A 14,004-nucleotide genomic window follows, 5' to 3' on the forward strand; every position below is an offset into this window, starting at 1 on the left:
GTTTGGGTTTTTTTTTAAAGAAAAATAACAATAAACACTTCTAAGAAACAGACACGTAGATTAAATCCGGCTTTTGTTTTGAACTATGTTGTTGTAATTGTGGGTATAGATTCCTTCAAAAAATTCTGCTGATTTCAGCTGTGAACAACTTAAGCTTCTTCATTGACACTTTGTTTTCTTCACATTACAGAAAGTCATACAACTGACATCTCTACTCTTCATATAAACTCCCTTTGAATCAGGACCTGATAATCTGCAATATACATTAGTTTGTTGCATTTTGTTAAATACTCTATGGTATGCACATAATTAAATTACAATACTCTGATTTATATTTATCCAAGATCTGTAAGATCTCGTTAGGAGGAAAAGTGGACTTCTAGTGGTGGGCTGTGCAATAAGCATGTTGGTTACAATAACTTTCTCAACTTCTTTTCACGAGTAATTACTTTAGGTTATAATGGCAGAATCGTGATCACCATCAATATTGTTAACAATAATGACATGGGTATGCACCCCCCTTCTAATCTGTATTCATTTTAACAATACATTTTGTGTCATTCTCTTTATGTTAAACATTTTTAAGCAAGGCATATCAGGGAGTTGCAGTAAAGAAATAAGAAAAGAAAAAAATGATATTTCAGTGTAAAATTAAAATATATGTTTGTAATTTCAGGCAATTTCTGAAGAGTCTTTATCTACCTGGAGCATAGAAATGAGATTAACAGAAAATATGTAATTGCACTCCAGTACAAATACTTATAACTTTATTAATAGTTTACTTGTACAAGATGTACACTCATATTGTGTGATTCAACAAAATACACCGTTTAAACTAAACTGTTAGATGAATCCATGTATAAGCATGCTTGCATAAAAATCACAAAACTAAATAAAATGTTTGGTACAACAAGTGTTGTGGAGCCTAAAGTAAAGATAGACATATTTGAGCAGTATTGTACATTTTTGGAGCATCCCTGAAATGTTTGTAAACTCAGACACACTACATATTATGCAAACAATGAACTGCAATCACATTTAAAATATATATATAAAAAAATAAATGCAAAGAAACGTAAATTTACACTCATAATTAAAATATTCCTCATTTATAAACTTTCAAACAAAAGAATAAATAAAAGCACCTATGGATTTTATCATAAAAAATGAAGACAATGCAAAACAGTTGCTAAGATGGCTTGTGAAATGTGTTTCACAATAACATATTGTTAGAGGTAGACTAGGATCATTACTGTTACAGTCTTCACATTGGAATCTGTTTGGATTTCCAAGGAGTTCTGGCTTGTCATGCACAATGAAACCATATACCCTTGAAAAAATACACATTGCATTTCTTAAATAAGGTTTTCAAATATTAAAACAGATTTGTATACAAAGAAAGAAAGAAAGAAAGAAAGAAAGAAAGAAAGAAAGAAAGACAAATTAAATTGGTTTTATTATTTTGAGGAATGGCAAAATGGTTTCAAATGCATCTGTCAACCAGATGTCAAATAATATTGTATGTATATTTTGATCCTAGTCCTTCTTTTGTTGTTAACATTAAAAAAGTGGCACTGTCTACCCCAACAAGTTATCATTGTTTATTTGTACAAAACTATGGTTTAAATACCACCAAACTTCAAGAGTTATGGCAGATGATTGCTTATGAAATCATAACATCTGTCAGAAAATGGCTGTTCGTTTGGCAAGGAAATGCAACATACCGATCTCAGTGCCTAAAAACTGAAAATCGCTGTTTTTGTTTAACAATTTACTACTAATCTTACTAAACTTTAATAATATTTACAGTATTGCACGTTACTGCCCATAATTGCATTTCAGTAAAAACAAATGCTTTATATATATAGTTGCAGTTACCCTTGTTTGTCCTTTTTAAATATATCACCACTGCCTTTATTACACAGGAATGGGTTTACAAGTTAAACTCATTCTGTTTTTCTATTCTTTTTTTTTTTTTTTTTGTAAGTAGCATTTGCTTGTAACACTGATTGTAAACAATTAGAAACATGATATGAAGTGCAGTGGCACTTTATTCCCAAGTCATAACATTGTTAATTAACAAAGAGAAACAACTATATTGATCTTGCCACTGTAGAATCTGCAGAAATGCTGAAATTGAACAATGCTGTAAAAAAAATCAAGCTAAATGGAGATAATATTTGATTGCTATAACTGCTCCCCACTAAATCAACAGCCTCTTTGTAGTAGATTCAAACAGTGGACGGTTATTGTGGCAGTGAAATAATAACATTGGCAACATCTCTAGTACAATGGAGGCCAGCCCCAAAGAGTTAACGGTTTCAGTTAAACATGCACTGGGCAAGAGAGGGTCATTTTTGCAAGGCTGAATATCAAAGGCATCAGCTTCAATTAGTCAAACAGGTTGCTGATAATAAATGTTAATGACTTTTTTTTTTTTACCAAAAAGCACCCTTCCTATTCTGTTTGAGGACAATATCCCAGATGTTTTGTAAGCTCCACTGGCTTTAAAAGTAAATTGACCACAATACTGAAGTTCCAACAGGCTGTATCTTTGTATCCCTTCACCAAGATCTTGTCTGTTTTGCAAAGTAAAGAAGGAAGCAGGAATTCATTGGTTTTTAATTATCATTTCAAGAATTGGTTGTGTTTTGGCAGCTGGTTCTGTGACAATGTTGAGTATTTTTGTGTCCTGGCCTTTTCACAGCTAAAGTCTTGTTAAAAAGTCGCGTGAGGAGCAATTATTAAAGTTCAGGACGACAAAGAAGACTGGAGGTCAGAGTCCCAGCGCCTCAGCATGTTTTCTTGCTTTGAGCCTGAGGTCAGCAATGCTGGAGTTCTTGCTGTTGCTCTTGGCGGCAGCAGCTACAGCTGCTGCAGCAGAGGCTGACTCAGTGAGCGAGGTGATTGGTAGTCCAAAGGGCGGGGGAGGGAACATCAGGTAAGGGGCGTGAGCAGCGAGGTGAGGGTGGAGGTGGTGATGGGCATGTGCAACTCCTTCCAACTGCAGCTGAGCTTGAACCTGCGATTGAAACATAATACAATGGTAAATAACTGCACAGCGGATACACATTTCTGTTAAGGATTTAGCACCCATAAATACAGGTTCATATTGGAATTCAAAATGGAAAAAAAGTGTTAAATGGTTTTAAAATATACCAACACCAATTATGATCATATATAACCAAATAATAAAATATCACTAAAAATAATATAATATAAAATATATAATAGAGATAGAAAAGAAAAAAAAAACTATTATTTTTGCTAGGATTTTACATTTTAATATTTTTGTTTTGTTAAAAATATAAAAATAAATCATGCTTGTACCTTGTTCTCATAATGTATCTGTTATTATATTCACTACTGTATAGTACAGTATGTTTTTTATTGTAAAATATTTTATGTTGCATAATGTATGAATGGAAAAAGGTTTTAAGAAAAAATATTGTATACAACATATTGCTCAGCTGGTCAAATATTTTATTCTCCCAGGGCAGCAGTTCTCTGTAGAATATTGTTCTTTTGTATTTTCATTTGTTTCAGGATTAATGTCTAGTCACATAAATTTAAAACATTTCTCTAAGGGATGGTAAAGTGGTGTGTTAATGGATCACAGACAAAGAGGTCATGCATTTTTGCATTGTGATTTTCAGTTTTAAACTTGGACTTTTGCTGGGACAACAGGTGGTAGAAATTTGAGATAGAAGGGCTTTCAAGTTCTTGCATTAGTGCAAGGAACTCAATACTGAACTGAGCACCACCTCAATGCTTTAATGTCATTACCCATTAACCTTGTATTTTACTTTTAAAAATGTCTTCTATTTTCTGGCCTCATCTACTGAATTTTCTTGCTGTGTTAACGAACACTGTAGGAGATACAGAAATGTATTTCACTTGTGCCCCAAAGAGCCACTGGGTAAAAAAAAAAAAGCTTTCCTCACTCACACCCCATCTTGTATAATTTGATTCACCGGGGTGAAAGGTCTGCTCAGCTTCAGTCCTTGTTACATTGTATTGCATAGGCATCTCTTTACCACAAGGCATCTTTAAAGAATCTATATAAAATCTAAATTGCACAGATATGTGATATTTACTCCATACCATTCACACATTATTTTTTGGAAAGAATAAATAACAATAATAAATAAAAAAATTAGGAAGACACACAATTTACAGGCCACTACATTATACACCTGTTCATTTCTAGCTTGGTTTCTTTATTGGATGTGTTTTCCTTGCTGAATAAATATATTTTAATGACAGTTCTGAGTAAATGAATCGATTGCAAGACCTTACACTTTCACAGCCTATCACTTACTAAAAAAAAAAAAAAAAAATCCCAATTAATCTTTACAAATGAAAACATTCAACACTCACAGAACATTCCAGAAGTCCCCATTTAAAACACCATCAATAATTAATAGATCCATTAACAGGTATTAATAACATGAACATATGCTAGAAAGCAATATCCTTTCCAGAAATGTATTTTGTGTTGTACAATATGCTGTTTTAAGAATCTGACGAGGAATTTGTATGTTCCTAAAGTGTGCTGTATTTTAGCAATGTATTGTTAGATGTTATTAAAAAAAAGTTAAATCTGTATGCCGATTTAGGTTTTTTAAAATGTGTATTTATTTTTTTTTTAATTTTTTTTTAATTTTTTTAATTTATTTATGGATTTGCCAAAAACATGTTTAAACAATAAGCTAATACAAAATGTTTTAAAAAAAAAAAAAAAAAAAAAAAGATGAATAACACACAGCGTAAAACAATTAACAACAAACCTTTTTTTTCTGGATAGCAGTGGAATGTCATCTCTCATTAAATCCACTATGCCATTTGTGTAATGTGGTTATTACTATTGTACTACCATTCAAAAACGGTGTCTGACTGATAATATTTAACATACCACCTGTGAATAGTCATAAGTTAATTTAACAAAGTATGACATGCAAAATTGTTATTTAGAAATATGAAAAGTAAGATTTCTGTCACTAATTGAAGTTGAAAAGTCTTTCAAACTTTTTTGTGGGCTTACGTATTCTGAGATGTCTTGAAGGCAATTATTTTCGAGATATGAAAATCATTTAAAATTGCTGTTATTAATCACTAGATATTCTAAATGAGATGAAAATATAATTTGTAGCTTGTAATAATGGAATTACCAGTTTTCTAAAGTGGGCATATTCTAATATATTTTAAAAACACATCAAGCCATGTTCCAAAGCTTTTACCACAGTGCTAAGTTGTGTTTCTTTTCTAAAACAAAAACCTAAATGCTAATCTAGCAAGAAACGACTAATATTCAAGGAGTAGGTCCTATGAACCTCCCTTGAATGATTTATTTCATTAACTTTGATTAGTGGTACATCTATCTAAATATAGTATAGTTTTGCATCTGATTCAGTATATGGTGACGTATTTGTCTTGAACCAACATCCAGGTGTATTTCAATCACTTTGAAATATGTTATGAGACAAATATGTATTAAAATAATGTTGACTTACCTGTTGAAAAGGCATCCTTAATGCACCCATATTCACATAAGGAGCAACTCTGCAGGCATCTAAATGATTTGCTGGCCCCAGAATAACACCTAAAAAATAGCACCATCAGTAACCCTTATAATGGAAAAACCTATATAAAGCCTATATTGTTTTCTTAAATTGATAAATAGTTACATGTATTTAGCACACTGCACATAGTTGTAAACACATTCTACATTATCATAAAGTATAATTGGTCTTTTTTAAAATGATTATTACTGAATTTGCACAACTGTATGGACCAGATATACTTTTTTCTTTCTATGTTTCATTTTTGCCACAGAAACTTTGATGGATGTATTACTAAAATTAAACAAATTAGTCCACGGCTTAACTAAATTGTTTAGTAGCATTCCCTTAATATTGTATGACATACCATATAAACATATTAAACAGACCACATGAACTATAAATAGACTGACATTCAAATGAATGTACCTTTATGCATTTGATTTTCTTGTTTTCGACATTTAGCTCTTCTGTTTTGAAACCAAACCTAAAAAATAAAAGACCATTGTAAATTGCAGTGAAACTGGGTCGATAAACATGAATGTGATTTGATTTGCCGTTTTGGTGAAGATAAATGAACTCAATTCTAAGTTACAACGTCATTAATTTGAAATCTGAAATACAAATGTAACTAATTCAATCAATCTGCAACCAAAGCCATTTATAGTACACTGATAAACTACATGAAAGCTAAAACTATACATTATAAGACGTTGCACTTGGACGTGACAATGCCACGGGGGGGACGGGGGGAGGGGGACGGGGGGAGGTGGACGGGGGACGGTCCTGGGGGGGGACGGACATTAAGATGATTGACATGATTCACAAATAATTAGGCTGCTGTTTGCTATTTCGTTTTCTTATTAATAATAATAATAATAATAATAATAATAATAATAATAATAATAATAATAATAATAATAATAATAATAAAGAAGAAGAAGAAAACAATAAATGTTGTTCTATATTTACATCCTGCTACTTCTTAAAACGCAAATGTTAATACTGGTTTCTAAAACCGAAATGAAACCCATGACTCACACATTTTACAATTAAACATTCCTATAGGTGAGAACTGATATGAGTGACGTGACAGGCACACTGCGTTTATCAATACAAGGCACACAGTACAGTAGTGCATAAAATGAATAATTCCATAATGACGTTGACTGGACTGTAGGAAAAATATTTACCGGTATATCGACTGCAGTATGATCAAATCTTTATGAAGAAATTAATTTCGGTAATTTTCGCTATAGGCTACCGAAGAAATCTAAGAATGAAAACATGTAACCATGATCAATGTTTATATATATATATATATATATATATATATATATATATATATATATATATATATATATATATATATTAACTTTGTTACTTTGTTTAAACAATCTATAGTTAAATAAAGACCCTCATGCTTTGATGTTCTCTTACTTGCCAAAAGATCATATGGCTCATTAATATGAACTTATCTTCCTAAATTAAGTTGCCCTTTCCCGCTTCTCCAACCGCTATAATGTTGGTCATTTGCAAAAGCGTAATTAGTGACTAGAAAGACTTCAAAGGGCATTGTTTAATCATCCAAGTTGCCTAAGTCATTTTTACAGCGTATAAATGGTGTAAACCACAAGTCGTGGAGTGGTAATTATGCATTTGTAAAATAAAAGATACTGTAAATATTGTTTTAAACACAGGCGGTTTACTATTGAAGTTGTTTTTTTTTTGTTTTTTGTTTTTTTTGTAAAGCCGCTGCATTTGACTGCATAAAGATAGATGCTCTTAGTTAAGAATAGTATGCATTTATATTTTTAAAATAGTGGTGATGTCATATAATCAGACTATACCACTTGTAGTACTAATAAATCAAGTGTTTTGCAGCTCAGGATCAATTCCAATTAGCCATGAATATGCTAAGTAAAGCACAGTACACTGCTTTAGACAGTTATTTCTTCATTAAGGATCACTCAATAATGCGTTTCACAAATACTCTAATCTGATTCCCTTTTGATTTTTATTAGAGACAGTGAATAATGACATTTAATTTAGCTCTGCACCAAAAACCAAAAGATATTAGTCGTAATTGAATTACTGCCTGCGCCGCACCAGGGTGTCATAACTTTCAGTTCAAGTCTGACAGCTGGATGGTGTGAGGTTTCTGTACAACAATAAAAATAAAGGTTAATATGAGCTATCTACCACACGACTTACAATTTACTTACAATAGATTGCCTGAGTAAATTGAAAATAAGTCAGCGACTGACGGGGAGTATACGACACTATTTTACAAGATAGTGCTACACTGCAGGCTAGTCCCATTCTAGTTCGTGCATTTAAAACGTATTGTATTATTTTAGATCACATATCTCTTATTGCAATTTTTACAATTGTTTATTTTTCGATTTCCTTACATTTCTTAACATTTTCAGGTTCTTATCTCAGGCTCAATGTAAATAGTTGCGCTTGGAAGCCATTGCAGAAGCGGATTTATAATATCGTTTATCCTCACCACTACCCTCCTTTACAAGTAATATCCCTCTGAAACAGTTACTGTAGAATTGAATTATTTCTAATACGTTTTTATGGAAGCAGTATATCAAGCCAGTGGAAGATATTAGAGAGATAAAGTAAGAAAGTATGAGGTGAGTGACAGAGGAGAATGTCCCCTGCAGCAGCAGTTCAATCTCTTCATTAATTTTTATGATGTGGTTAGATCAATCTGCAGTACATGGGTAACTTTTACCGGCGCAATAGCTGCAGGAAGAGCTTCTAAGCTACAGTAAGTCATAGACATTTTAGCAAATTTGCATATTAATGTTATATAAAAAATCACCTTTTTCTGAGCAGTTGAATATGTGCCCTTCTCAATTAGTGAAACGCAAAGTGTGAACTAATTATTGATTGCCATATCGATCATGGTTTAAGCTTTTTTCATGTTCACAAGCTGAATATAGTGTAAATCCAACAGATACAGATGCAATACAAATAAAGCTTAGGAACTTGCGACTGTTGCCTATAGCTACACAAAAATGCCCCTGTAAGTGAAGAGGTGATTCCCACAAAATAAAAATGCAATTCTAATGATATATTAAACAAGAATCAGATATGTATTGCCACCCCTTAGTATTCAATATATGCAGTATTTTAATAATGCAATCAAATAAAGATGGTTGGTTTTGAAAGTCACTTATGTTATTATTATTATTATTATTATTATTATTATTATTATTATTAAGAGCAAACACCTACATTTCAAAGGGAATGTAAGTATCTTGGTCCAGCACCTTAAGAGTATTTGACTCCCCAAGGGTTAGTTCTGTAACACTAGTATCCTATGTAATCTGTTTAACAATATTAGCACCTTCTGTACTTTACTCAAAGATTAGCTGCCTTTGCAGTTCAGTTTACAATAAGCTTTTCCCACACAACGCATTGCCAACAGAAATAGTACACTGTTATGTTCATTAAAGGATATTCAAAGATGACCAATAATATTTCTGTAAATCCATATCTAAAATAAAAAGTAGCCTATCCGCTGTTCCTTTGTCATCACCTGCGCCTCTCCGCAACCCTGGAGAGTTGTTATTATTATTATTATTATTATTATTATTATTATTATTATTATTATTATTATTATTATTTTGTTATTTTTACAGAAAAAAACGTTATGATGAAATTCTCTTTATAATCAGTATTACCTACCATGGCATTATTGTATAAACTCTATGAATGAGGAACATTTTTTAATAACAACGTAACAGTCTGGACAACCCGGGGAAAAAAAAAAAAAAAAAATCTAGTGATTTAAACTCAACCGCTGTCCACTTATCTAACACAAAATGATCCCAAAAAACAACATAGTACAATTAAATATTATATCATGCACATAGTTAACATTCAAAGTAATCATCAATATTATAGACTGCAAATGTAAGCTATGCAGTAGTACATTCCAAGCAACTGGATACCCAGTTCACAGTATTTGTAAGAATTAACACCGTGTGTACTTTTGTTAAAACGTGATTATACAGCTACCCCCGTTATGAGTGCTAACGGTATTAGTGAATGCTACTTTATGCTATTTTTGGAAATTAAACCTTACAATACCTGAACACGAGCTTCGGACAGCCCCAGTCTCTGACTCAACTCCTCTCGCATGAAAGCGTCTGGATAGTGCGTCTCATCAAAGAGTCTCTCCAGTTCATTCAGCTGTTCCAAAGTAAAATTGGTCCTACTCCGTCTCTGTTTCAGCTTGCTCTGTCCATCCTCGTCTTCTGATTTCACTTCCTCTTTTTTTTCTTTGCACTCATAGATTCCTACATAAGCAAAACACATTCTTTACCCTCACTTTTTTTACACGTAGGCCTACATGTTGTTGAATTCAGCTTATCTGTCTTGTTTTGTTAACGTGCAATCAAGAGATTAACATGCAACGTGAAATATTGTATTGCCTGCACACCTGAGAAATGCAGGATCCCCTTTATATATATATATATATATATATATATATATATATATATATATATATATATATATATATATATATATATATATATATATGATTGTTACCCATTGAGAACTGCATGTTTTAATAGATAATAGATTTTGAAACTATTATTAACTTAATATGTTCATACAATGAGTGTGTTAGGGCAGCAGTGTGGAGTAGTGGTTAGGGCTGTGGACTCTTGACCAGAGGCTCGTGGGTTCAATCCCAGGTTGGGACACTGCTGCTGTACCCTTGAGCAAGGTACTTTACCTAGATTGCTCCAGTAAAAAAAGAAATGGGCAATTGTATTTAAAAATAACGTGTAAAAAATAATGTAATTGTATTGTAAATAATGTGATATCTTGTAACAACTGTAAGTCGCCCTGGATAAGGGCATCTGCTAATAGCACATGTCACTTTGTTCCAAGTAGTATTTTGCTGTATCAAAGTAATATGCTATTTTGCAATAGTAGTTTGTCTTGCAAGTAGGGGGAGCCATGTATTTTTTTTCTCTTGGAAGTTGTTTGTACTACTGTAAGTTATCTGAGATGGGAACGCCTCGTTTGCATGGGCGTCCTTTGCTTACAAGCATGGCATTTTATGTAGGCCTACAGTTTTACAGTTGTAAACTGTTCTATTAGATCACACATAACAACAAAAAAAAAAAAAAAAAAAAAAAAAAATATTTTGTATTAATATATAGAAGGTCCAAAAAAGTCTTTAAGAACCGGAACTTCTTGTTATCGTCCACGCCATAGGGAATTGCAGCCTTATGTGTGTTTGTGTGCCGGGCCCTAACGCTGTATAGCCTGCTATGATGAAACAATCAATGAATACAATTCGCTGCTTCATGTTTGAAATACCAAAAACTTTATTTGTAGCAAGTTCAACTAAATCGGGAACATTTATTTTGCTTGTAAATGTATTCAGAAGTATGTTTTAACAAAAACGGATACAAACTGTCAAGGTGACATATGACAACATGGTGCATAATATAAACCATCTGATTAAATGTTTCCTAAATTAACATGTTATTTATACAACCAATCTCGGTCTTAATTTCACCTACATATTTTTAAGATAAGGGTATTCTTGTTAAAATTTACCCCGCTCAGAAAAACAATTGCAATAAACACATTCTTAAACACAATATTAACAGGTTTCATGACACTTAATTCAGGCCCCACACACCCATGAAAAAGAGAAAGAAACATAATGGCTACATTCAGGCTAATAAATATATTTACCAATTTTACGCACCAAATAATCAAATGACGTGTTATCTTAAAAATCTAAGTGTTGATAGGTTTAATTGCTTGGTTTAATTTACTGACGTTGCTTTTATATAAAAAGACAACAACAGGAAAATGTGTAAAATATGAAATGTGTGTGTCATTAATTAAACAGTTCGGGACGTTTGCTGTTTTATGCTAAGGATGCTTGTTGTATCTATTAATCTAATATGTTTATATATTTAGAGTAACAATAAAGTTATTTCGACCAGAATGTTAAAAAGCAACTTTAGTATGGTGGCAAATTCACCGTTAATCTATGTTATTGTTTTCCTCCAGTACTTTCATTTTAGTCATGATTAGTTATGATTATGATTACAACCGCCACTTTATATAAATATGTAGGCTATTCTTAAATGTATGCAATTATTAATTAACGATTTAGTAGCAATATGACCAAAGCTTAATAAACGTAATGTTAATATTTTTAAAACAGAGACACAGAATATTGTTAACTTTTAGACTATTTATAAAACTATAGGTTTAAATACGTATAATAAAACTGGCAGTGATTTCAAAAAGGCCTTTTAGAAATTCAGTTTTCCTTTTAATCAATAGCCTATGTTTTGTGCGTGTGATTTTAACATATGCCCAACACATTAACACTATTTATTAAAAAAAATTAAAGATATAGATATCAATTAAACTGTGTTGTTTAATTCTGCACTACAAATAGTTTTATAAAATTATATCACGTTTTGTGTACTGATATCTACATTATTATATTGTGCAATGTATCTTTATTATTATTATTATTATTATTATTATTATTATTATTATTATTATTATTATTATTATTATTATTAACATATAACCGTTTCAATGACATACTATCTACCAGTGTAATATAACTGAACACATGCATAATGCGTATTTCACATTTGAAGGACAGCAATATAACAATAATAAGCTTTTGACTTAAAATACAATTTACGAGAACTGTATATTTTGTGATGTATTAATAATTAACCTAAACGTAGCCTTTTAGTCAGCCCGGCAAGGCCAGAATAGGTGATGGAATACACCTTTTCTTCTTTTTTTGTTCTTTTTTTAAACCGCACTGATAACAAAAATACAAATTGCAAAGAAAATATTATACTTTTCACTCCAAATATCAAAAAGTGGCGCTAGCAACTTTCATGTCCTTTTCATCTAATATGGCATTTTGTTTTCAGAGAAAACTTACAATATTATGCAAATATAAATGCACACGACTTTATATATCTTTAGATATAAGGAACCCTGTATTGCCGATAAAGTCCTGACTTCAGGAATGAATGACTACGGTCAAATGTGGTTACAGCGTTTTTCTTTTATCGTACCCACATAGCTCTCCCAAGTGCAATTGCACACACCATCCCAAAAATACAACCGTTCTGTACATCTGAAGTGTAGCTTACCTTCAGAAGCCCTTGATACGTTAAACTCTTTCATTTTTTCCTTTTCTAACTCCACGTGTTCTTTGAAAAGGTGTACTGGGCAGTGGTTGCTGGTTTCACTTATGTCCTGAAGGTTTGTCTCTGAGTTCCCCAGCTCCCTGGCTCGCGCTAAACCACTCTCCAAAACTTCCCTGTACGTGATACTCTCCTTCTTACTGCTCTCCTTGGTTTTCTGGTCGAACGATTTGGACACGAACGCTGTAAGTTCTTCCATAGCTGTCTCGTGGTCCCGATCACAGAGATCCACTTGTTTATTTACAACAGAAATGTCAGTGCTTTGCTCGGGTATGGACACGGTATATTGGGGTGTAGAAGGTTAGATCACTCCTGCTGTTATGTCTGTCTGAGATCACTATTTATACATGGCTGCCTCAGCCCAGCCCCCAACTTCATGTCTTGAGCAATTACAGACGGCTCTACGCTCTGAATTCAACTTTCAGCAGCTTTTCCTGAAATCAATGCAGCAATGGAGAGTCTCCTAATTTAATTACATTTCATTATGATACCTACTGGAGTAGCGTAAACACCACAGGGACTATAGTAAGCTCGTGGATGAGCAGCACCGTAGCCTGTATTGCTATCCAAGCGAATAAAACAGATCTATAAAATATGAATCGATAAGCTTTATATAATGATTTCTTATTTTTAAACGGTACATAAAATACACAATTAATTGAAGATATAGCAGATAAATGTCAATTTTCTCTTTAATAATTGTTTATTTGTAATTAAAAAATAATTTAAAGCAATATATCTATGACTATCATTTTTCAAAAACACATATCCTGTTTTTTAACCAAATTATAAGTGAGATATAAGAACCCGATATTATATAGATGTCCGAATTATACTGTTTCACATTCCTGTTTGGCGTTTATCATTATATATTTACAATGACATGTATCTATCATATATCCTATTTGTATAATTCATTATTAATGTAGCACTGTGAGTGCTAGTATTTATATTTTCTGTTTAATTATGTACATTTCTTTCAGTAAAATACTATTGTTCCAGTATAACAATCTTAATGAAAAAGAACAACCTAACAAATGCACTTTTAAAAATGGCGTGTGCGTGTTTTATAGGGGTAGGCTGTATCGAAAAGTTGTATTTCACTGTGCATAAGCAAGGGAATAAGCAAGTGAAATAAAACTTGTAGACACGTTACGTTTCTGCATAGCAAAACTCGCATATAGATTTTAAATCGTCAGGTGACC

At 32.2% G+C, this 14,004-nt stretch overlaps 1 protein-coding gene across 1 annotated transcript; it reads right to left on the reverse strand.

The window, feature by feature from the left end:
* Positions 1–687: 687 nt before the first annotated feature.
* On the reverse strand, positions 688–13,125 carry LOC117406983 (short stature homeobox protein-like). The gene is made up of 5 exons (XM_034011485.3): positions 12,746–13,125; positions 9,672–9,880; positions 5,991–6,048; positions 5,514–5,602; positions 688–3,022 (listed from the first exon to the last, which is right to left on the reverse strand). Exons 1-5 carry the CDS (start codon positions 12,996–12,998, stop codon positions 2,777–2,779), a joined length of 855 nt encoding a protein of 284 aa, XP_033867376.2. The 5' UTR covers positions 12,999–13,125; the 3' UTR covers positions 688–2,776.
* Positions 13,126–14,004: the final 879 nt, after the last annotated feature.

This window comes from Acipenser ruthenus, chromosome 8, assembly GCF_902713425.1.
Source record: "Acipenser ruthenus chromosome 8, fAciRut3.2 maternal haplotype, whole genome shotgun sequence".
NCBI lineage: Eukaryota > Metazoa > Chordata > Actinopteri > Acipenseriformes > Acipenseridae > Acipenser > Acipenser ruthenus.